The 24,120-nt window shown below is 40.4% G+C and overlaps 1 protein-coding gene across 5 annotated transcripts in view; it reads right to left on the bottom strand.

The window, feature by feature from the left end:
* The window catches only part of AFF2 (ALF transcription elongation factor 2), a 473,113-nt gene that overhangs the window by 86,348 nt on the left and 362,645 nt on the right, over positions 1 to 24,120 (bottom strand). For all 5 annotated transcript variants that reach the window (XM_074323510.1, XM_074323509.1, XM_074323508.1 and 2 more), the window contains 2 exons: positions 22,857 to 22,953; positions 4,457 to 4,494 (listed from right to left, as the gene is read on the bottom strand). In XM_074323510.1, coding sequence (XP_074179611.1) covers positions 4,457 to 4,494; positions 22,857 to 22,953 — 135 coding nt within the window. The remainder of the gene's footprint in view (positions 1 to 4,456; positions 4,495 to 22,856; positions 22,954 to 24,120) is intronic.

Here is a 24,120-nt window from a genome sequence, read left to right as displayed (position 1 = left end):
TAGATGAGGTCTATGAACGCTGTTTACATTTAATGATTAGGGGACTAATTGATAACTAATTCTCAGTAACAAGTGAGAGCTCTTCGATGCTATTTGACTCTACCAAGCTAATCTTTTTCAACTGGATAAGCTCCAAGGGTCCTAAGCCACCATTTCTTCTGAGCCCCGGTTTCCAACCCAACCTTTCACTGCCTGCCACTTGGGCACCAGTGTCTTAATCCAGCAGTCTTTAAACTCGTAGTACAAAATGTCTCTTCCTCGTCCCCCCTTTTCCAATAGTGATAACTAGAAGCTCTATCTGTGCTTAGCTTCCCTTGTACTTTATCTGTCCCCCACTTAACAAACATATCTCTCTATCTTGTATTTAGCTGTTAGAAACCAATTATATCTCTCCTACTGGACTCTAAACTCCTCGAGGGTAAGACCTGTGTCAGATTTATTTTTAAATCCCTCGCCATGTATCACAGTTCCGGGAATTCTGTAGATCCTCAATAAATATTCATTGGATGAGTACATAAATAATGCACAAGCATCATGGTCAGGAAAATCTTTGCGGCTATTTGTCATTTTCCATAATGAAACCACCATATCTATAAAATGGATGGGTTCCTAAATAAAGCTGTAATTTTTCTAAGCAGAGTGGATTCTGATCCCTATTTGTGAACGACAACAACCACGTTGTTTAACATTGTTAAAGTGTAAAAGCAAGACAAAATTTTATGCTTGACAACGGCTCTCTCTCTCTAACAGATGTCAACCTCGGTTAGATTCAACTCAACTTATTAGTGCATGGCTTTTAGCCAAAAGCAATTCACATTTGCAGAAGTGTACTATCACATATGTCTTAATAACAGAAATGTGTTTTTTAAAAAATGTATGTGATAAGTCACATATGGTAGAAGGAATCTGTACATCTCTCAGGCCTTGTTGTCACAATGAAAGCTTGGAGACAGATAGCGTGAACTTACATATAAAAGTCTCTCTGACACATTAAAAAGCCACAGTTTGAACCTACTAATCAAGCTTTGATACCGGCATGGTTCCAACATACTCTGAAATACACTGGCATCACTGATCTTAAGAACATTCAGTTTTGATTCTTACCCTCAAAGGTAATATTTACTATTTCAAGGTAAACTCATTAGTGTATCCAGGTATATTACATGCTTCCATTCACTAAGAATATAGTTGGTTTCTCCTCTATATGGAGTGTACTAATGTGTACCATGGTCTCCCTGTGGTGATGACTGAAGCTTACAGCCATGAAGATATTAAAACAAAATTGAACAAGTGGTTGAGGAACATGGAGGGGGATGTCGGCCGTTGGAGAGGAAAATATACAAATGAAATGGACATTGTGAATCATTTACCTCACTCACATTGGAAGCTTACTTAGCCTTAGTTAGATCTTGGGAAGTAACAGAATTTTAGAAAATGCATATACCTGTTGCGATCTATCTAGCTACACACAGCATGAAAGACTAGCAGTATGCTCTAGCTAAGTGTTCTCTGGTTTCTGAGACATCAGTGCCCTGTTGATGGATCTCATATCCATCACCATTTTTAAAGAGAGTGAATTAGGAGTGGTCTCTTCGCTCTGAATAACTATTAGGTGGTACATTAGCTGTAGAAAACTCCAGAACAGACGATAAGGGCTAGTTTAACCTTCACAGTCACTGGAAAGCTTACACCTGTGCCTTTTTCTCCCTGACCAACTAGAGCAGGGGTCAGCACACTTATTTGGGAATGGGCCAGGTAGTAAATATTTTTGGCTTTGTGGTCCTCATGGTGTCTGTCGCAACTACTCAGGTCTGCTATTGTGGCACAAGAGGAACCCCCGGCGATACAGAGACAAATGAGTGTAGCTGTATGCCAATAAAACGTTTTTTGTAGACACTGGAAGTTGAACTTCATAGCATTTTCACATGTCATGAACTATCCATCTTTTGATTTCTTTGGCCAACCATTTACCAAACTCTGCACCAGAGGATGACATCCAACCTCACATACGATCATCTTCAGCTATCTGTGCTCATACTTTAGTTGTAAATGATGCTTCCAGAACTCTACCTTTCCAGCAAGGCTGCACACACTTTCCATTGTATGCTCAAACAAGCAATCAAATGTTAATTCTTGCACACAAAATCAAGCTGGTAACGGGTCAGAGGTAAAGAAGGAAGAATGGACCAGAACAACGTGTGAATATCTTCCATGTGGCATGAGTCAAGACTAAGAGACTGGATAAATTGGTCAGTTACAACACACAGGCGATTGTGATCTCACACTCTACTCTCACAGAGCCAACAGTCTTATCAAACCTTCAGGCCGGGCTGCAGAAAGAACTGTTTTCTGCCATATGTCCAGTCTGTTTACTTGTTCCTTCATTCAGAAAACATGTATTGAACACTTACTCTATTTGGGGTCCCAGTGCATTATGTGTAACTGAAATTCTCTGGCAGACATCAGAAATGGAAAGAGGACCATACTACATAAATCATGTGACAACTTCACTTGTGCTCTGCTGTCAGGCTGTGTAATTGAACCATGCTCTGGAATTACTGTCCCTGAGCGGAGGTCTTCAAGAGGCCTCTCTTCTTAAAGTGTCCCAATGGTTGTGGCCGAGCAAGTAAGTTAGGTCTCGTGAGCCCTAACAGGACATCGAAACTCACACTGAGAACAGTACCTTACTGAATTAGAAGACACGTCTAAACATCTACCAGTTGACTGTGACATAAGCTTATTACTAAGCAGATTTTCAAACACAGGTATTTAAAAGTAGAAAGCTCCATATTCTATGAGTAATAGTTTGGCTCTTTCAATTTTCCTCTTTTCTCTTTACAGTATTCCTTAAAGTGCTAGACATCAGATAGAGTGTGCACTGTGAATTAATAAGAGCTCATAAAAATATAATTATCTGTAGGGTAGAAGCCTCACAAGAAGCAGAGGGAAAACGGGTCCCGCTTCCAGGCCACCAGAGTAGATTAAATGCAGCCCTGTACATTACCAATGGGCTGTCTCGTGCATCCAAAGATGGAGCTTGGGATTCATGTCCTATCGAGGGGACTTGAACTTGGAGACATTTGTCCTACTGAGGGCCTAGATTTACACTCCTTCAATCCTTGCCCCATCCCTTGTGACATGGGGCACACATGGGCACGTGGGTGGGCCAATGGGAGGGGTGCAGTCGGACTAGGGGAACGATCACCAATGGGCCACCCAGGTCTGCAGTGCTCTCCTCCACGGAGCTCGCCTGCCACGGGCTCGCAGTAGAGAAGCCTTCCGGGCATTGACAGAAAAGAAATCAGGCTGCAGACATTTCATCCCCAAACAACCACACAAAAATCAGCTACTAAAAATACTCCCATAGGATGACAACAGCATAATACATCCCCAGACTACAGATGTCCTTCCAGAGGTTACAGAACCCCGACAAGGAATATTCTGTAGCCTAAGAAAAATTAAACTGAAAAACAAAGTACACAAAACCTTTTGGAAAAAGAATTAGAGCTTGGATTTAATGGTGTGTTAAACACTACCCTGGTGCCTTGGTAAAGCTAATTCTTTTACAAAATGCAAGCAGCTTTCTTGTCATTGCATTAGGTGATCCATTCTCCTAGAGCCCATTAAAAAATCAAGGCACTGGCCATTTCTGCATTTGGTACCCAATAGAATGGAAGTCAGTTGACACAATTTAACATGCAGTTCCTAGAGATGTGATATTACCAGACCTATGATCACCCAGACAATAGAGTAGATCTTCTTTAGGTCACGTGGCTAGCAGGATGGTATGCAACATAACACTGCAATCTAATGTCACAAACCCAAATGACAAGACATACATCCTTGTTAATTTGAAAGTCTCCCTTCTGGAAGAGACAGGATGTCTAAGAGGTACTATATTTAAAAGAGTGCTGCGCAGTTTGTTTATAATTTAAGAGTGTACCATAAAATGCCTTGGAAATAGCTCTCTGTTAGCGAGGAAAACCTTTAGTTAAATATATTTTTATGAGCTTTTCATTAACAGAGTTGTGAAACCTTGATGCCAAGGTGCCAAACCTCCCCACGTGGCTGGAAATCATTGGGCACATATTCAGCCATTTACATCTCTGTCATAAGTCCAAGGTTTGCAATTAAAAATGTAATCTTTTTAGCATGTGCAGAACCCAAAGGCTTGAAGTACTATGCATTGAATATGATTATAACAGTATTTGGCAGCTATTCATGGAAGGCACGTATTAATTTATGTAAACTGGGCACAACTTAGGATCACAGGAAAAAAAATAAAAGCTGGTCCCCGCTCATTGGAGGTATCATTTTTGTTACTTATTTTGTTTTTGTTTTGAAATTCTCATGAATATAGATTAACTCAAAATCCAAGGTCCCGTTTACGACCTTATTTTTTCACATGCATGGAGTCCATTCAAATTAGAATTTTAACTAATAAAAAATAACTTACTTTACAGGATTATTCTTAGGTTTTGCCTTTTCAACAGCCTGTAAACAGAAGAAAAAAACAAACCATGCAATTAGACAACATTAGCAGGCATAAGCTTTGCAACTAGTTACCAAAACAATAAGCACTATAAAACACTCTTCAGAAACACAAGGAGCTAACCAGAGCAGGCTACTGGAGATAAGCAGACTGGAGACGCAGAGAGCAATTTTCCTCTCCCAGGCAGCTTTCAGACACAGGCAGGCATTGTAAGGGCTGCCTGGCAAGTTCAGCAGTGCCCGTAGGAGTGGGCACTTAGGTTCATAAGTGGACCCTCCTCTCCCAGCCTTTCACTCTAATCTTCCCCCACCCCCCAGGTGCGGGCCTGCTTGGGTTGTTATGACGGCGGTGGGGGTTGGGGGTGGTAGGTGCAGAGGGAACACTCATGGGCATATCTGATAGGGAGCCGGAGCTGTTTGCCCTGCATTACTACTGACACCTGGCTGCACCTGTGTGGTGATAGAAAGGCCAAAGTATCCATTTCTAAAATCATTTTTATTAGCAGATACCACAAAAGGGCAAGGGATGACCGAATGCTCGGATCAATTTCCTCCCGTGGAACCTTTAAGAAAACACACACCAAATCATCGAAATGAGGAAATCTCTGGGCCTCTTGGCCTGCTTCTCCTTAGACATAGAGGCTGGTTCCAGTTTATTGCTGAACCCATTGATCTGTGTACAGTCCATTTATCATTCATGAAAAGAGCTAGTGATCTTCACAGTATATTAGAAGAAACAACTCAGATCATCTGTCAACAGCCCTCTTATTTCTGTTTCCCTCTCCACAGGGATTGCATCTCCTTGGATTCTTCTGGAATTAAAATGTTGCTAGGCAACACAGCTGGGGGCGCTGATGGCAGAATGGCTACAGTCTATCAAACTGTTTAAGCACCTGGAGGGTTTTAGTGATGATTTTTTCATATTTCTGTAGCATAATTATGTAATCAGAACCAAACTTGTACTCCCCTAGACTTTTTCAGGCTATAGAAATAACATTTAACATGGGGAGTGTTAGAGCAGCAGTTTGGCAACCTCAGGGTTCTTTAGACCCCTTTCAAAAGTATCCATTTGGAGACCTTTTTATTTGTGAATCCTGGAGGTGAGTGAGGGCTAAGAGATGAAGAGAATATTGCTGTAAATTAGAAAGCAGAGGCAAGCACCTGCAACAGAGACGATTTACAATTTAACACTGGACTTGACATTCTGGTGACCAGTGCATAAGCTTCTGGTTATTATGCTTCTATGCATAATAACTCAATGCACTTTGAAGCAATTTTTAAAAATAAATGAAACACTTCCCACGTTTAGACATTAGCGTTGGAAATCCAAGTCCTTCTCATCTATTGAGTCTCGGGTTCTGTTGCTAGATAAATACTCATTAATATTTGGGCACTTTTTTTTGGCTCAGTAGGCAAAAATCATTTTCTCACCATCTGCGCCTGAGGTTGAGTTTTGGCAAGTGGTAGAATACTGAGAAAACTGGAGAGTGAGGTAATAGGCGAAAAGGATAAAACAAGGAATATGTGTCTGGTTGCCCCAAGTCATGCGTTTAGGATATGAATGCTTGTTCCCCTAAAGAAGCTAAAACTAAGAGGCGGATGCGGGCAGGCAGTGGGGGCTGGACGCCCATGCACACCCACATCTTCCTTTCTTACCAGCTTTTCACCCTGGTCCTGGCTGGTTTGGAAGATATGGTAGTGGGCTGAAACCATGTGATTGTAAAAATCACATGAATCCACTTTTCCCAATCCCTCCCTTAAAATCCAAGCAAATCTCTTCTTGAAGAAGACTTAGGTTATCACAAGGTAACACACATGACGTTCAAGTTGTTTTCTTTTAAAGCATGCTGGATGTGATAGTATGAGTGTGTCACTGACATTTGGAAAATGTCCTCTCTTGTCTGTGCTTTGGGACTGTCAACGAGACCCAGTTATTTTTCTCTGATCGGGAGTAACATAACCATGTTTGAAGGCAGTTTCTTTGAATTGTATGTCTTTTTATGCAGCCATTGTAGGAAAAGAATTTCATTCAAATTAGTTTTTTCTGGGTTGCTTGACTATTGATTGAAAATGTTTCTGCTAAGAGGTTCTCTTTTCTTTGGAAAGTAACTTGGGGTTATTTCAGAGTCCCAACTGTTCTAGTCAGATGTACTCATGTCATCTCCCTGTGCTCACATCACCTTTAATCTCTAAACTAAATAGTAGCGGGGAGTCTCCACCAGACATGAGACACAGCTCACAATTTATGTTCTTCACTTTCACTGTAATTTGACTTTGTTTGCAGCATGCACTTAGGAATTATTACATTAAGAGACTTTGAAGAAAAGTTAAGTGAATAATTTCTGTGGAAAATATATGTGCCTTTAAGGTATAAGAATTGGTCTACCAACTCTAAAAGATGAAAATTCCTCTTTTGAAATTATGGGCCATAGAAAGACAACCCCAAGTTCCAGATGCCTGTGCCAGAATGTGAGATACCGTGCAAAAGGAGGGAAATCAAAACAAAATGATATAGTGTAATTCACCAAGCATTAAGATGGTTCCATATTGGGATTGCAGTTAATTTTGAGTTTAAAAACATACATTAAAGTAATTTAAACTGATTAGAAAATGGAGGCTCGATAGTTAACACTTATGCCGCTATAATTTGTAATATCTATATGCTTTTTAAAACCTACATTCTACTTACTTTGTGCCACGTTTCCCTAACATGATACTTATCTTGCCATTAAGGAAGCTCTAGTATAAAAAACATATGATAAAATAATTTAAAATATTAAAAAAATATGCCAATATGGTGTGATGAGAGGAAATGGTGTCTAGGGAAAGTGTGGTTTGTGCTAGAAATCCAAAAACCTGGGTTCTACTCCCAGCTTTGCCACTTACTATCAACATGACAACAGCAAGGTCGCTAACACCACTGAGCCTCAGACTCCTCATTTTAAACATGAAAATAATAATTCCTGCCCTGTCTATATCAAGATTGGTTGTGAGTAGGCAACATCCATGACAGTGCTCTAGAAACCATAACATGCTATGTAAATGCAGTGCAGCTTAATCGTGACTGCTCTCCCCACACAGGCATTGGTGCACACATTTTTATGGCCAGAGAGGTTATGGGCTTACTGACTAGTGAGAAGTTTGTAGTATCAAACCTACGTGTCTTCTTTAATATTTAAAAAGACATTATTAAAAGAAATTGAAGAAGACACAAAGAAACAGAAAGATATTCCATGTTTGTGGATTGGAAGAATCAACATAGTTAAAATGGTTGTATTACCCAAAGCAATATGCAGATTTAATGAAATCCCCATCAAAATCCCAATGGCATTTTTTAAAGAAATCATCCGATTTGTTTGGAACCACAAAAGACCCCGAATAGCCAAAGCAATCTTGAGAAAAAAGAACAACAATGGAGGTATCACACTCCCTGACTTTAGCTTGTACTACAGGGCTACAATAATCAAAACAGCATGGTATTGGCAGAAAAACAGACACATAGACCAATGGAATATAATTGAGAACCCAGAAATAAAACCACATAAATAAAAACCACAGATAATTTTTGACAAAGAAGCTAAAAACATACAATGGAGAAAAGACAGCCTCTTCAATAAATGGTGCTGGGAGAATTGGAAAGCCACCTGCAAAAGAATGAAACTGGACTGCTATCTGTCACCATGTACCAAAATTAATTCAAAATGGATCAAAGACTTAAGCATAAGACCTGACACAATAAACTGCATATAAGAAAACATAGGTACTTTCATCTATCGAAGGACATTTTGGTTGTTTCCATGTCTTGGCCACCGTAAACAAAGCGGCAATGAACATTGGAGCACATGTGTCTTTATCTCTAAATGTTTTCAGATTTTTTGGGTAGATACCCAGGAGAGGGATTGCTGGGAAACCAAAAACAACAAAAGAACAAGACAAACAAATGAGAAACAGAAACTCATAGACACAGACAATAGTTTAGTGGTTGCCAGAGGGTAACGGGGGCGGGGGGTGGGGGGGTGGGAGATGAGGGTAAGGGGGATCGAATATATGGTGATGGAAGGAGAACTGACTCTGGGTGATGAACACACAATGGGATATATAGATGATGTAATACAGAATTGTACACCTGAAATCTATGTAATTTTACTAACAATTGTCACCCCAATAAATTTAATAAAATAAAAAAAATAAAAAAAGAAAAGAAAACATAGGTACTAAACTTATGGACCTTGGGTTCAAAGAGCATTTTATGAATTTGACTCCAAAGGCAATGGAAGCAAAAGCTAAAATAAACGAATGGGACTATATGAAACTTAAAAGCTTCTGCACAGCAAAAGAAACCATCAACAAAATAAAGAGGTAACCAACTGAATGGGGAGAAGATTTTTGCAACCTTCACCCTGGCCTCTGCCCTGAACCTTCTTAGGGGTTGGTGTTGGTGGCGGAGAGGTCGGAGAACCTGAGGTTCTGTGGGGGCACAAGTACATGTGCACACAGTGAAATCAATGTCTTTCTCTCTATCTACACACACACACACACACACTCACAGCCTAGGAAACATCCCTCTTTCCCAGGTGATGCCTCCATTAGCAGTCCCTCCTCTTACCCCTCTCTCCATCAGTAAAGCTCTTGCATTTTCAGTAACATTTGACCTTGAGGTTGGGAAGCCCTGAGAATGCTATCCTAGGTGAGCCCTCCTCCACGAATGGCACCTTGAGAAATTGCATGCCCAGGGAGAAGGCACTTCCAAGCAGTGTTTATGAGCTGATTCTTCCCTCCTTACAGGCACTGATTGGCATATTCATGGTATCCTACTAGGCGGCAAATTTATTTCCTCAGGAGGGATGATGTGGGTAAGGACATGGTCATAGTTGTTTACTCATTAAATCTATCTTCCTAAAAATAACAAGGACCTTGTCTTTCTGTTATGTAGATAATCCTTTGGCTGCACTGAGGCTGACCTGACTCAGGGACTCAGGGACCATACTGAATGACATGAACCACAAAATGCAGAGCCATCACCAAAAAACAAGTAGAAAGAAGAAAGAAAAAATGGAAGGAAATAAAGTGGCTATCACGTCCCACTCCCCATGACATACATAACATCATATTTCTTTAGGGACAAAATGATACAAATAAGGCACTTAAGAAACTTGCTAGTTGTCTTTTATATACTGATCAAACTTCTTTAAAATTCTTTGGTGCGGTAATTCTGTCCCAGTGATTACATAACATTGACTTATTCTCTAGTCCAATAGACTTGTGCACTATACTTTAATGAAAAAAAAAGAGAGTCTTTTTTAGACTTTTAAGAAGCATGCCCTGAACAGTTATATACAGACTTGTGACAATACCACCCCCACTGTCGAGATTAACAGAAAACAAACTCAATGCAATATGTTTCCTGTTTGTTGAGACGGTCAAAGTAAGCACTCAGATGGCCTAGATATATTGTAGCGGTGGACTCATTTTACAAGGCTACATATTCAGGTACTGCTTTTTGCCGTAATCAATAATAATGCTGTCAGTCAAGCATAAAATGTGATTCTATTAGCACTGCTCTATATGGTGGTTACATGTCCTGCTTATTCTTTATTTATTTTTCTGGCATTCTACTACCAGATACACCCAAGCTGGATTTATACAATATATTTCTTGATAAAAAGTGAAAAGTCAACCATTCAGAAAATTTCAAATAAGTGCATATTAGGCCTTATGGAAATAAGACAGAAGAACGATCGAATACATGGGTTTTGTGTTTGTATGTTTTACTTTATTTTTACTCTGTATGGGGCTGTTCTGTGAGACCAGCCATACCTTAACCTAGTGGCATATATTGGTAAATTGCATCGATTGCCTAAGTTCAGAAGAGAAACTCCTATTAACAAATGAACTCATCATTAGGGTATTCAGATGGTCTGAAATCAATACCTACAGAGTTGGTTAAATCAATTAAAGAGACATACACTGAGAGCACTTGCCCAAATATAAAAATGAATTGCTTAATTACAGCATTTAAATAGGTTTCACTGAAATGAGTAAAAGAGCAAGAGGCTTGTATTATTTCCTACAGGGTGGGGTTTCAGTTGGTAGGATGCACACACAGCCAGGAAGGGAGACTAAGAGGACAAAATGTCACTCAGCATTTTGCAAGACCTGAATTTCTGACTTTACTTTCATTCAGGGACTGCAATCTTTTAAAAAAACACCACCCTCTATGTTTCACCCTCTGGATGAGTGCCTGAATGGGAACGTATAAACATCCTATAGTTGAACCTTGAACTTGTAGGAAGCAAAATAGTGCTCCCTATCAGAGTACTGGGATTCTCCCACTTTAATTCATTGTTTCCTATGCATGTATGACATAGGCCTGTACTACACATAATGCGGGAAGGAATAGAATTTTGCCAGGCAGAAATTGGAGGACATTTGTTCCCAGTGGAGGGAACTGTGTCATGTACCTAAGAGTCACTTAATAAACACTGACTAGATAAATGAATTGGGGATCATTGTGGAGTCTGAGGCCTGAACACTGATCTGGGTATAAAAGAGCGCCAGGTCCCAAACTCTGTGCAGAGGTAAAAAGAGGCCCCTGGAGGAAAAGCTGAGCTCCAGGACCACGTGTGGGGATCCATCCTGCAACTGCACATGAAGCTCTCACTCACACCCGAGAGAAGGAGGCCCAGGGGGACAATGGCAGGTGAACTTCCTATCCTGCTTTCTGGCAGAAGGCTATGCCTTCCTCACTCTTCCTGCAGCCTGTCTCTTCACTGGTCCACTAGTCTCCCTATTCTCACCTCATTTTATCCTCAACTTCAATCATGCCACTCTCTTTCTCAGAATCTTTCATGGCTTTCCATTGCTCATTGAATTACTTATCAACTTCACCCACCCTGCTGTTCAAGACCCTGTCAATGCCAGTTGAACAGCGGCCTCACAGTTGGCTCTGCTTGTCCCTGTATGTATATTTTGCTAACGTGGCAACCAGTAGGAGTATTACAGTGTCTGACCCAAAGATGATGTGGTAACAGGATTCAGAAGTGCATTCATTGCATTAAGGCTTACTCCCTTCAGGCTGGCTATTTTGCTGGATAGAAAATCCTTTAGCAAGAGCCATCTGTCAACTGGCAATTTTGTTCATAACTAAAGTTTTAGTATGTTGTAACTTAATAAAAATGCACTGTCTTTGGGGGAGAAGCACATTTCACTTATAAGAGTTATCTGTCAACACTAATTCTCTGAGTAGGGTAAATATGGAGACACCAGGCAGAGCATCTCAGTGTTGGCTTAAGTTATTTATTCTCCCCCATTAAAAGGGCCAGTGTAAGTGGCACTCAGTTACTCTGCTCCCCTGGGGTTTGGGGATTTGAAAATCCAATTGTCTTTTCCCTGGACAATTGGGACCTCTTGCCCCTGATGCTGGGCGGGGGGGCACTCCTCACAAAATGACACATGCCCTCTGGTGGGAGACAATACCTAACAGAGGCTCTCTCCCTACCATGTATAACCAGGAAAATGAGAAGAGTATTTTTAATGAGTAGTGGGTACTCAATGATGTAAGTATTCCAGTACCTACATGGGAGTGAATACCAATGACACATTTTTAGCATTAGCATCATTCAGGCTTTCTGTCCCTTTATAGCACATTCTACTCTTGGTGAGGACACTACAGTAGTCCCTCCTTCTCTGTGGTTTCACTTTCTACTGTTCCAGTTGCCTGTGGTCAACTGTAGTTTGAAAATAGTAAATGGAAAATTCCAGAAATAAACAATGCATAAGTTTTAAATTATGTGCTGTTCTGAGTAGTGTAATGAAATCTCATGTCATCCCGCTCCATCCCATCTGGGATGCAAATCATTCCTTTCTCTCGCATATCCACTCTGTCTACATTACCCTCCCATTAGTCACTTAGCAGCCATCTCAGTTATCCGATTGTTTACTGCACTATCACAGTCTTTTATTAAAGTATAAAATGCTGTTATAACCATTCTATCTTACTGGTAGTTATTATGGTTCATCTCTTACTGTGCCTAATTCATAAATTAAACTTTACCATAGTCATGCATATATAGGAGCAAAACATAGTATATATAGGATTCAGTACTATGTGTGGTTTCAGGCCTCCACTGGGGATTCCGGAACGTATCCCCTTTAGATAACGGGGGCTACTGTACTTCCATCTGTCTCCATACACCTGTATTAGAAAACCCAGCAGTCTTCCACCTGTGTTTCTCTTTTACCGTCACACTACTACCACATTCACAATACCTCTGATACCAGGTGTGTGTTTTCCCCCCCCCCGCCACCAAGCGATTTTCTGCAACACCAGCTGTGTGTCCTACACTTCGGCTCAATTCTGACACTATGTACCTGGAGATGGCATCAGATCCCACAGGTGAAGGGCTCAGTCCTACAACACTGCCTCCCTCCACTTCAGACGCCAGTTGCAGCTCAGGTTGCCACTTGTGCTTCGGACCTATGGCTACAAATGAGAAGTTTCCACAGCCCCCTCCTTGAGTTCAAATAATTCACTGGAGTGGCTCATAGGACTCAGGAAACTTTTACTAATGTTTACCCGTTTATTAAAGGATACAGTAAAGGACAGAGGTGGATAGCCAGGTGCAGAGGTACATAGAGCAAAGTCTGGGAAGGTCCCGAGTGCAGGAACTTCTGTCCCCATGGGGTCGGGGTGCATCAGCCTTCCAATATGTGGATGTGATCGCGGAACCCGAAGCTCTTCAAACCCCATACTATTGGGATTTTTATGGACACTTCCTCATGTAGCCATCATCAATTATTAATTCCATTGCCAGCCCCTCTCCCGACTCTAGAGAAGTGGGGAGGGTGGGGGAACAGGGCTGAAAGTTCCAAGGTTCTAATCATGGTTTGGTCTTTCTGGTGACCAACTCCCATCCAGAAGCCCATCCAGTCACCTCATTAGAACCAAAGATACCCCTATCACCCAGGAAGTTCCAAGCAACTGAGGTCAAAGAACAAATATTAGAACAAAAGATGCTCATCACTTAGGAAATTATAAGGGTTTTAGGAGTTCTGTGCCAGGAACAGGGACACACACACACACACACACACACACACACATTTTTCCTTTTATCATACAATGCCAAATACCAACTGACTGACACCTCCATGCTGAAGTGTCCTTATTGACAAAACCAGGAAGCTGGAGTAAAGACTTTCCATGGTCATTTTAAGGTATGGGACTCTACATTTTAATATACACACAAGTATTTCAGTATATAGTCATGATTGTGGCACTTCACAGTTGGGTCAATGACAGATGGCATAAGAGTATAAAGGACTTGAAAAATTCCTATTACCTAGTGACCTCGTAGCCATTGTAACATTGTAGCACAATGGATTACTCACGTGTTTGTGGTGGTGCTGGTTTACACAAACCTACTGTGCTACCAGTCGTGTAAAGTCTAGCACATGTAATTGTGTACAGTACACAATACTTGATGATAGAAAACAATTATGTTACTGGCTTATGTATTTACTATACTATACTTTCTATAATTATTTCATAGTGTACGCTTTCTACATATAGAGAAAAAAAGTTTGCTGTCAAATGGTATGCTGTGTTCTGCCGGCAGCAGTGTCATTCACACAGTGTCTTGTCACATCATTTTCTCTTGAGCATGATTTAATCTTGTGTTGTTCTCCTCACTGTGGCCCCGAAGCATCTGCACAATGAGGAAGTCGCTTAACAATGCATTTCTCAGAACATATGAGACATGACTGTATATATAACATATATGATTCAGGGTAAATATGGAATCTGAGTCCACTTCCATTAGCAAGAAACAAGATTTACTAGGAAGTTTATAAATGTTTGTATCTAGTGTTCCAAAGACTCCTATGAGATAACTGAGAAATAGGGGTTATGCCACCTCATGCATTTTGGAAAGGTCTGCTGCTTTGGTCTGCCCATCCACTTGAATTTTGAATGGTTAATCTTGGATTGGTAGCTAACTTCAAATGTGGACACCTGTTCATTGTACTTACAATGTTTCTGCTTGTACTCTTTGATTTTGCTAAATGAATTGAAAAAATTATTATAGCTGCTAAGGAATAAGACAGCTTCCATTTTCCATTCAGGACAAGGTCCTGGGTGTTTACAGCCTGCCTGGTAGCTTTTCCAGCAGATGGCAGATATTTGGGGGATAGAGGAAAGCATTCCTCGGGTCCTAAACCAAAACCCCAGTCAAATTTTGAAAGCCAGCATATAAATGCAAAACTCTTAAGTTTTCAGTTTGGCAAAGTGCTTTATTACACAGCTTTTACTCGAGATGTTCATATTGCTCTAGTATATGCTAGAACCCTCATTAAACTCAAGATTTGGAAACTTCCAATAAACATAGGTACACGTGGTACATTGCCCGGGGTTTGTTAGCTAATGACTGCAAGGCAGAACCTCCAGGCTCCCACCACTGATTTGGGGTCCAAACTGGGGTGATGAAAGGAATTAAGAAAAGAATATGCTTCAACCAAACAAGGAGTATGGTGAGACTAGAGAGAGGACCAACCCTGTCTAGCCACTTCCTTGAGCCCGGGGGTAGTGAGTGACAAGGGAAACATGGTGATGCCTTTTCCTTCTAGTACTGTAATTCCAATCAACTTAGTGACCCCACTTTCCTAGAGGTGGCTGCTATTTGCCCTGCCACCCTCTGTACAGGGTCAGATACACGCCATGTGCTCTTTGTGGGGACAAAGGGTGCGGTCATCCCTGTCCCACATGAGAGTTATCTATGCTGAAATAACAGATTCTATCCATTTTTGTTTCTGTTTGTTCTTGGGGCAAGCAGCATACCCTCATCAATACCTGATTTCAGGTCATTGTGAGAAAAGTTTTAAGCAAGGCAATACAGTCATTGGCTTTGTGATTGAAATGCTCATAAATGGATAATTCACAAGTTATCATGGACATTAGCTAGTATCTGGTCATCAACCATGACTAACACAACATATACAAACTTTGTGCTGCTCTGCATTGCTGTGTGCTCAAAGCATTTTATTGAGATTACAATAAAAAGGTAATCTACGGAGATTATAAATCAAAAGATTTGGTACTAAAAGTAGAATACCTAATCACGATGACAAAAAAAAAAAAAAAAATCAGCATGTAGGTTTCTAAACAGTCACAGACTTGCCTGGAGGATTTTAAAAATCACATCATACAAGCCCTAAGCAGTTTCTTATTAATCTACTCTCTTCGTTCAAACAACCAAATGGGAAACACAATCTTGGGAATATGAAGGCCAAAGTTATTCTATTAACCTTCTATGTTATCCTATTTACTTTCCTGTCTTTGATGAATAAATTAAAATGTCCTCTCATTCTCTAATTGTTGGATATAGAGTATGACAAGTTACGAATTTTATTCATCTCTATTCTGCAGACTTAACACCCAAACTCGATCATTTTGTGGGGGATTTGAATGAAAGGCAATGACAGATAAACTGTTTACATTAAAAGACTCTATCAAAGTTATTTTGCACCTGGCTTCATCCTAATCCATCTGCTGTTTCTATAGCTCTGACAGGCTGGCCTCTCTGCTGATAACAAAGCAAATGGAAACGCAGGAGAACCTTAGGGAGGTAACAACTTGTTCAGCATGAAGAGGGGGAACTGGAACTAAAAAAACAGGAACGATTACAGAAGGAAAGGGTATCTGTTGTCACAACACACATTTACTACAACACATGAACTTCAAAAGATCCAGCTGATAGCAGGAGTAACGTTTTTTGCATTGTTTTCATTAGCGAACTTGAAACATAAAAGTGGGTTTGAATTTAACTCGGCTCCTATGTTTTGAAAGTTCGATGCCCATCACAGGTATAAAGGACACATCCCAAAGCTGCCAGAATGTTCAGATTTTCTGCTACCATGGAATTTATCTCATTTGCAATGATCAAATAACAACCTAGACTGTCAGCTGGCCCAACAATAACAACAAAAACAAGCAGACAAAATCCAATGAAACATGAAACCAAAAGCAAAAACCTGGACTAAAAGCAAGCTGTTTTGTGTTTGAGGTAATTAGTGATCTGCAGACAAAGAAAATTATCAGGGAACAAGACAAACAAATGAAGAAACAAAAACTTATAGACACAGATGATAGTTTAGTGGTTACCCGAGGTTAAGGGGGAGGGAGGTGGTAGATGAGGGTAAAGGGGATCAAATATATGGTGATGGAAGGAGAACTGACTCTGGGTAGTGAACACACAATGTGATATATAGACGATGTATTACAGAACGGTACACTTGATACCTATGTAATTTTACTAGCTATTGTCACCCCCAAATAAATTTTAATTAAAAAAAAAGAAAAAAATGATCAAGTGGAAGAAAAGCGGTAAAAAGACACTATTTTTCTGTAAATGTTAACAGGCTTGAGGTGCAGCTCTGCTACTAGCATCAAGTCTAAAAGTCCACACGTTCCCAGTAACGTGCTTTGAATTAAGTGTGCATTTCTAAGGGGACCAGGGTAATCCTTAGGCAGAAAAAGAAAGAGGATTGGGTTAAATAAAATTGCGCACATCGGGGCTACTTACAATCATGTATCCAGGCACAACTCATTAGAATCCCTTCGTGCTCCAAGCAAATTTGAATTGTTCAGCTGTTTTGAAAGCACTAACATAGCACTCCAAGCTTTACGTAGAGTCCTTTAGCTGAGCTTGGTCACTGACTGAACATTTCCAGCCATAGTCTCCATATTCTGAACTTCTGACTGGGCTAAATGAAGTTATCTAAGGTTTCAGTCTCATTCGCACTAATAACAAGAAGGTGTTAATATTAAAATGCCCTAAAGGTGGCTTCTAACAATACCTATTTCTTTTATGGCCTTTATACTTCGAAAGGCAGCTGCTCTAATGCCAACCTGAGATGATTAGGGCAGGGCAGAGCCATGCCCATATCTAACCTGGCTTCAGAAACTAGGTATCACAGCCCATCCTGCCATCAGAGTATAATAACAGATTGCCTGCTTAGAGCTGCGTACATCAAACATCATGATATCATTCAATGAAATATTAAGCAGATGTTTACCTGGTTCTATGAATATGTGCTGGAGGGAGCACTGGAGTTTGGTCATCACACATTCTAGAAGACTTTGGAATAGGTCAAATTGTGGATAGCTTAAAACTTTAAAGATAGCAATTTTAATAAACCTGTCAATACAATTTCTTTGTGAAAAAAAACATTTGAGACTGATTAGGCTGCTTATTTTGAAAGAGAAGCACTAGGTCTGTATCTTTAGATCTTTTATTGAACTGCAAGCATGGCATCAATAACTGCTTCTCAGCTGTAAATGAAAATTGATTCCAGGTTTAACCCCTCGTTTTCATGGCTTCTTTTAATCCCGAGAAACATAAGAAATATTTGCCCAAAAGGAAAACTGAAGGATCGCTGCTATGAGGTTAGGGTATGCAGCGAGCTCTACACCTATGAACTCCCACAAATCCTGTCCTATTGCATCACGCTACTCTCTCACCAAATCTCAGGGGACTCATCAGAGCATCTCTCTCAACCCTTAATGACTGGCTTGAAAATGGCAATTCAATAAGTGTCGTATGGGGAAGGCCAGGGTTGGTCTTGACGTCTCTGATGCCAACAGTAGCAGCTGAGAAGGAAAAATTCAGTCAGCTGGCCAATGGACATCATATGGCCCCCACATCCCAATCATGTTATTGATATCCAACTTCCAAAAGAATGTATCGCAACACATATGTTTCTGCAGACACTAAGTACAAAACGCTGCGTCCAATTCAAACACGGTTCTGGAATACCCCAATGTCCAATGTCAACTTCAAATGATTATTTCCCATTCCGGGGAGCTCCTGAGAGAACACCAAAGTGAGTACAGCCTTCCACCAGGGCAGAGTAATAGCTCAGAAAAAGAAAGTAAGAGCTGCGATCAAAATGCATGACTCAACGCTCCACCTCTGTCAGTCTTTTGAAAAACACACACCTCTCTTTTAAAGACATGTAATTTTCCTGGAGGACTTGGTGTCATTGGCAACCTGACCTTTGTTCCTGGGGTGTCTGGTTTAAAACTTGTCAGGGATCAGAGGGGAGGAAAGATCATTCACATCCAATAGATGCCTTTGAGAGGCAATTAGGACATTCAGTTCAGTTCCTAGCAGATCCCTATGGACGTCAAGGCCAAAGTGAAGGGCAATATCTATTTACCAACAGATCCAAATGAGGCAGGTGCTAGTTAATGTTTTAAAGGACCGCAAAGAAGAGTAACCACCTATTTGTATAGAGCTTGTGGTTTTCAAACACACATTTTCTTACACACAATCTTCATTTGATCCTTACAATACTCCTTAGTTTATTGGTAAGAGATCGGAGACTTACAAGATAGTAGGTGACTTGCCCAACATCATGCAGTTGTATGTGATGGAGCTGGGATTGAAGCCCAGGCGTCTCTATTTCAAAAACCATGCTCTTGATGACTATGCTTACAATTCCTCACGACCAGGCACACACAGCTAATACACATTAGGATAAAACAGAATCTTTTCATTCAAGTTTGCCACATACTGGCTGTTTTCCAGGTACTTCACTCCGCAGCTCTCTTTAACATCCCATTTCTTACAAGACAAGGGAAAGGAATGTATCTAGCATTTCCAAAAATATGAAACGTTTTACGTTGCCATTAGTAGTGACAATAATGATGACGACCATGACCCAATGGAGTAGCTGCTATTGTTATCTCCATTTTAGAGACACTGAAGTCTTTAGTGTAAGGTCACCAAGCAAGTGGTAGAGCCAGGATTCAAACCCATTCGATTATACATCTATCGTTCTCCACACACTGCCAGCACTGCCACACCACCTTAGAAGACAGCATGGACATTTCTGCTTCCTAAATAGTCTCAACTGAGAAAGCAAGATGCAGTGGGGAATATGGACAGAACACGGAAGCTTTTAACAAATACTTTTGGGTCTAATTACTGTCACTTTTTCAGTGACACCATGAACATGTGATTGTGTACCTCTGATTTTAAGAGTGACTAGAAGGGAAAATCTTTTGTTAGAGATGTTGTCTTATAACCCTAGGTCTCCATGGCTGACCATTTGGCACCTATAATTTGTATATTATAATTCTCCCATTCTGGCCTCATGCTCCACTTTCCCGTTTACAGGAATAATACTTAGCATTTAAACACATGCTAATTGTTATAGCGGTGTTTGTGCACAGGACCTGCTCAGCATGGCTGAAACTACTACGGAGGGTACGCGTGGGGGTTTGGGGCAGGAAGAGGGGAGGTTGTTCTGATTATGAGATACTCAGGACTGAGATGTCAAATTGGAAACTGACACATCTTGATCCTGTGTTTCATTTTCATATCTGCATTCGGAATGCATTCTCTTAGGATTCTTTATGTTGTAAATCATAGCACAATGTCTTAGGAGCTTTTCTGGAAAAGATCAGTGTGTACCCACTAAACCTGTACAGTTTGGGTCCCTTTAGGTGAGTCCAGGTGCAATAATTTTGGATGAGATAATTTGGGGATGTCTCCAGAAAGCCACTAGCTTTTATGTACAAGTATGTCTGTATGAATGTAGCCACTGGGGTCTGAGAAAGTTTCTAAGTATAATGTCAGCTCAAATCAGTGGTGTGGTCTGGCCCCTTGGACACATCGGGAGGCTCCATAAATGGGAGCTCTCAGCACTCTTCCTGATGTTGCCGGAGGTATGACGGTGCCAATTATAAAATGAGAGAATAAACTATATTATCTACATGGCACTATGTTATCTCATCTGAAAAGAAAATGATTTTTCAGACTTGACTGGCAGTTCCCCAGTAAGTTAAACATAGAATTACTATATGACAACAATTCCACTTTTAAGTGGAAGAATTGAAAGAATTGAAAAGAATTGTAAGATGCAATTTCAAAAGAATTGGAAACAGGTGTTCTGACAAAAACTTAGACACAAATGCTCTTAGTACTATTCACAATGGCCAAAAGGTGGAAACAACTGAAATGTCCATCAGGGGATGAATGAATAAACAAAAGGTAGTATATTCAGACAGTGGAATACTATTTAGCCACAAAAAGCATGCAGTATTGATCCAAGCAACAACATGGATGAACCTAGAAAACATTATGGTAAGTGAAAGAAAGCAGTCACAAAAGGTCACATATTGCATGATTTCATTTATATGAAATAAGCAAATCCATAGAGACAAAAAGTAGATAAGTGGTCGTCAGGGGCTAAGGGGATGGGACAATTGAGAGTAACTGCTTAATGTATGTGGGATTTCCTTTTGGGGTGATGAAAATATTCTGGAACTAGTGATGGACGCACAGCCTTATGAAAGTACTAAATGCCACTGAATTGTGCACTTTAAAATGGTGAGTCTTTATGTTATGCGAATTTTACCATCATAAAAAAAGAAAAATGATTTCAATCCACACATCATTGAAAAAGAATGTTAGGCCTCATAAAGCCAGAGCTCACCAAACATGGCTGTCACTGTCACTTCTCGTACGAGACATACGTTCTCTCTTGGCCTTATCCTTCTGGCCTTTTAACTAGTATTCAAACTCTATGCGGATGGTGCATTTGCAAATGTTTATAACCTTGTGCCTGTTTCTTGCTTCCTGAACCCAGCTAAGAGGAATAAGTTGTCATTTTGCCTTTAGTTCTTCCAGTTCAACTTCCACTTCAAATGACACGCTTTGTTGAGGAAGGCATGACTGGTCTAAAGAGAGCATGCCATGAAATGCTTCCAACTCACCAAGCAGGATTATCCAAGCGTCTCAGCATTTACACAAAGTCACTACATACATTCTAAAAACCCAGATTTGGGCTACTTCTTTGGGTTAATACACAAAACAACTTGAGAAGCTAAAAAGCAGATTGTATTTATGAAATCACATAGAGAGGAAGTCCGCGTGCAAAATCTACTCTCACATTGTTTACTGCTTTACATACTTCCATTAAAATGTAATGTTGCATCTATCAGAATCAATGATCTAGGCTTTTTAAAAAAAAATTTGCCAATACAATGCCCTTGTCATTGGCCCATTCGATGCAGAAAGCAGGAATAGCAGACATTGGAATTTAAATGTTCATTTTACATGTGCTCTGAAGCCCATCACTCAAATAGGAGAAGGGAGTGCTTGCATTCTGTATATTAAATGTACAGCAAGCCCCTGGGAGACAATTGTGTTTGCTCTTGATAAAGCACCAAAGTTAGAGATTCAGTTTGTACATACTTATCAAAAATGCAAGCAAAATAAAGTGGGGGAAGTAAAGGAGAAGAAAGGATTGGGGACATAACATTAATGATGTGTTCGAGTTTTAAAAATTATACTGGATAGTAGGAGTTCCAGTGAGATAAACAAGTGTGGACAAGAATGGAGTAGGTAAGCACTGAGAGTTTTTCCTAAGCTTTTCTTCTCAGGCTCCTCACAAAATATTTAGTGATATGGAATTCCATATTTGTTAACTCTCTTGAAATACCAGTGCATGAGCATTCCTGAACATAGTCTGGTTGCAGTTTTATAACTTAGCAGACTTCACTGTAGAAATAATTTGGTCAGGCACTGGCTTTAAAAAAGAAAAGACAAGAAAAAGGCAATCCTTCTGTGTTCCTTATTTGAGCTTACCAGCACACCCAGAGGGACCACACAAGCAAGACCATTCTCTGTCACAGAGAAAACATCCCAGGCATCATGGACACCACACATTACATTGCCGTTCTCATGATTCATAAATGATCCTTGGCTTTGGCTCATCAAGAATCCAGTCTCATTGGAGATGCTGAACACACACATTTCTGCCACCTAATTTAGTGGTAACTACTGTAAATGTTTGTAATGCACAATGGAATAAGACAGGGCAGCAGCAAACTTTGGCCAGATGCCTTTGCCTGAAGGTTCATGAAAACTGCAAGATGCTGAGTACTGCTTCTCAGCTGTATCCTGAAGTGGTGGACCCGGGACATGTGACCGGAGAAGTCAAATTCATATTTTAATGAATGAATGAGTGTGGGCTCCAAGCCTCACACTGGAATCATTCAAGGAAAGTTACACCTCACTCAAGAGGATACTTTGTACAAGAGAGGGAAAGAATCTCAATGGCTTACTGATGATCAGTATTGTGTACATCAAAGAGGAAGCAGAGGGAGAAGGTGAAAGCAATTCTCCTTACTGTAGTCTTAATGAAAGTGTGAGCTGATTTGACCTGTTCCCAAACACTTTGCTTATTTCCCTCTCTCCAAAGCCCAGAGACGAAGCAGGAGGTAGGTTTGTGGATGGCCAAACCATTCCAGTTCCTTTGGTCCCTCCCTTTAGGTCCCAAACCAAGCCCTAAGCTGTTCCTACCTGGTAGAGCTCAGTGGCAGTGCACTGACTGGTCAATGTCTTCACAGGTTCAAGGTCATCTTCATCACTGCTCAGCTTCAGGTCATCCTCAAGCATCCTACAAAAAAAGAAAAGAGAAGAAAAGAAAAAAAAACCCAGAGTGGTGTTCGTGTTAGAAAGTGTCTTTTCTAAATCATCCTCAGATATATCTTGCAACGAGGATAAAATATTGGAGCTACAATCTGACAGCTGCAATTCTGTCAAAGGTGCAGAAGGAACCAAGATTCTTTCAGCTAATTAGATATTTGAGCTCTTATATTTATGTCATACTCTGTACACATCTTCCCTCTCTACCTTCCCCTAAATCAAGAGGGAAAAAAAGGACTATTTCAGCATCTCCAGAGATGACTGGAGTATATATATTTTTACTACTGAAAGCATAATAAATGTACTGATCAATCATTGTGGAGATGGGACGTGGCATTGGATCGTTACAGGAAAAGATGCTCCGAGTCTCCCATGAAAGAATAGGGGTCTAATAACAGCCCCTAGCTCCAGAGACCGCTGTCAAAGCCTGCTGGCGCTCTCTGGATGACAGAGTCAAAAGGACCAGTGAACTTCCACTACCTTTCAGTGCCCTTTGTACTGTGGTAGCTCAGTGGCAACAAAATAGTTGGGCGAGAAACGGTTAGTCATTAACCTTTTGATATATGACTGATCTTTTCCTGTAAAATTTGATCCAAGAGACGTAAACCCATGATGTGGATAAGAAATCGTTCTCTCCTAAGGCAAGGTACCTGAAAAATACGAGTGGTCTGAATTTTGGTGATGAACTAGCACCTTCAAAATTGTTTATCGAGTACACACAGTCTTTTGTTTCTACAGGGATATTAATTCCAGTGCCACTAGCTCTATCTCCAAATTTGAGCTATAGAGGGAAGAGTGCTTATTATTTTAAAATTCCAGATACACAACCTTCAAAGATCAATTGGTGTTAATATTTTTATTTAGTAAATACAACTTTAGACCATGTCTCCAGGCTTCAAGTGGGGGCAATCCTAGCCTCTCTGGACTAATTACAATTTTCTGAGCATTCTTTGCTCTTTCTTGCTGGTCACGAAGGGCTTTATTTTCCGTGTGTGTGTGTGTGTGTGTGTGTGTGTGTGTGTGTGTGTGTGTAAATACAGGTAGGCAATGGCTATGTGTTAATTTTTATCTAAGTGTTTAGCAAAATAAATGAAAAACAATTCCTATCATTTGGAGTATCTATTTCTGTATCAGGGAA

The sequence above is a fragment of the Rhinolophus sinicus genome, chromosome X, assembly GCF_036562045.2.
Source record: "Rhinolophus sinicus isolate RSC01 chromosome X, ASM3656204v1, whole genome shotgun sequence".
NCBI classification, from domain to species: domain Eukaryota; kingdom Metazoa; phylum Chordata; class Mammalia; order Chiroptera; family Rhinolophidae; genus Rhinolophus; species Rhinolophus sinicus.
This window is presented reverse-complemented; position numbering and strand designations above follow the sequence as displayed.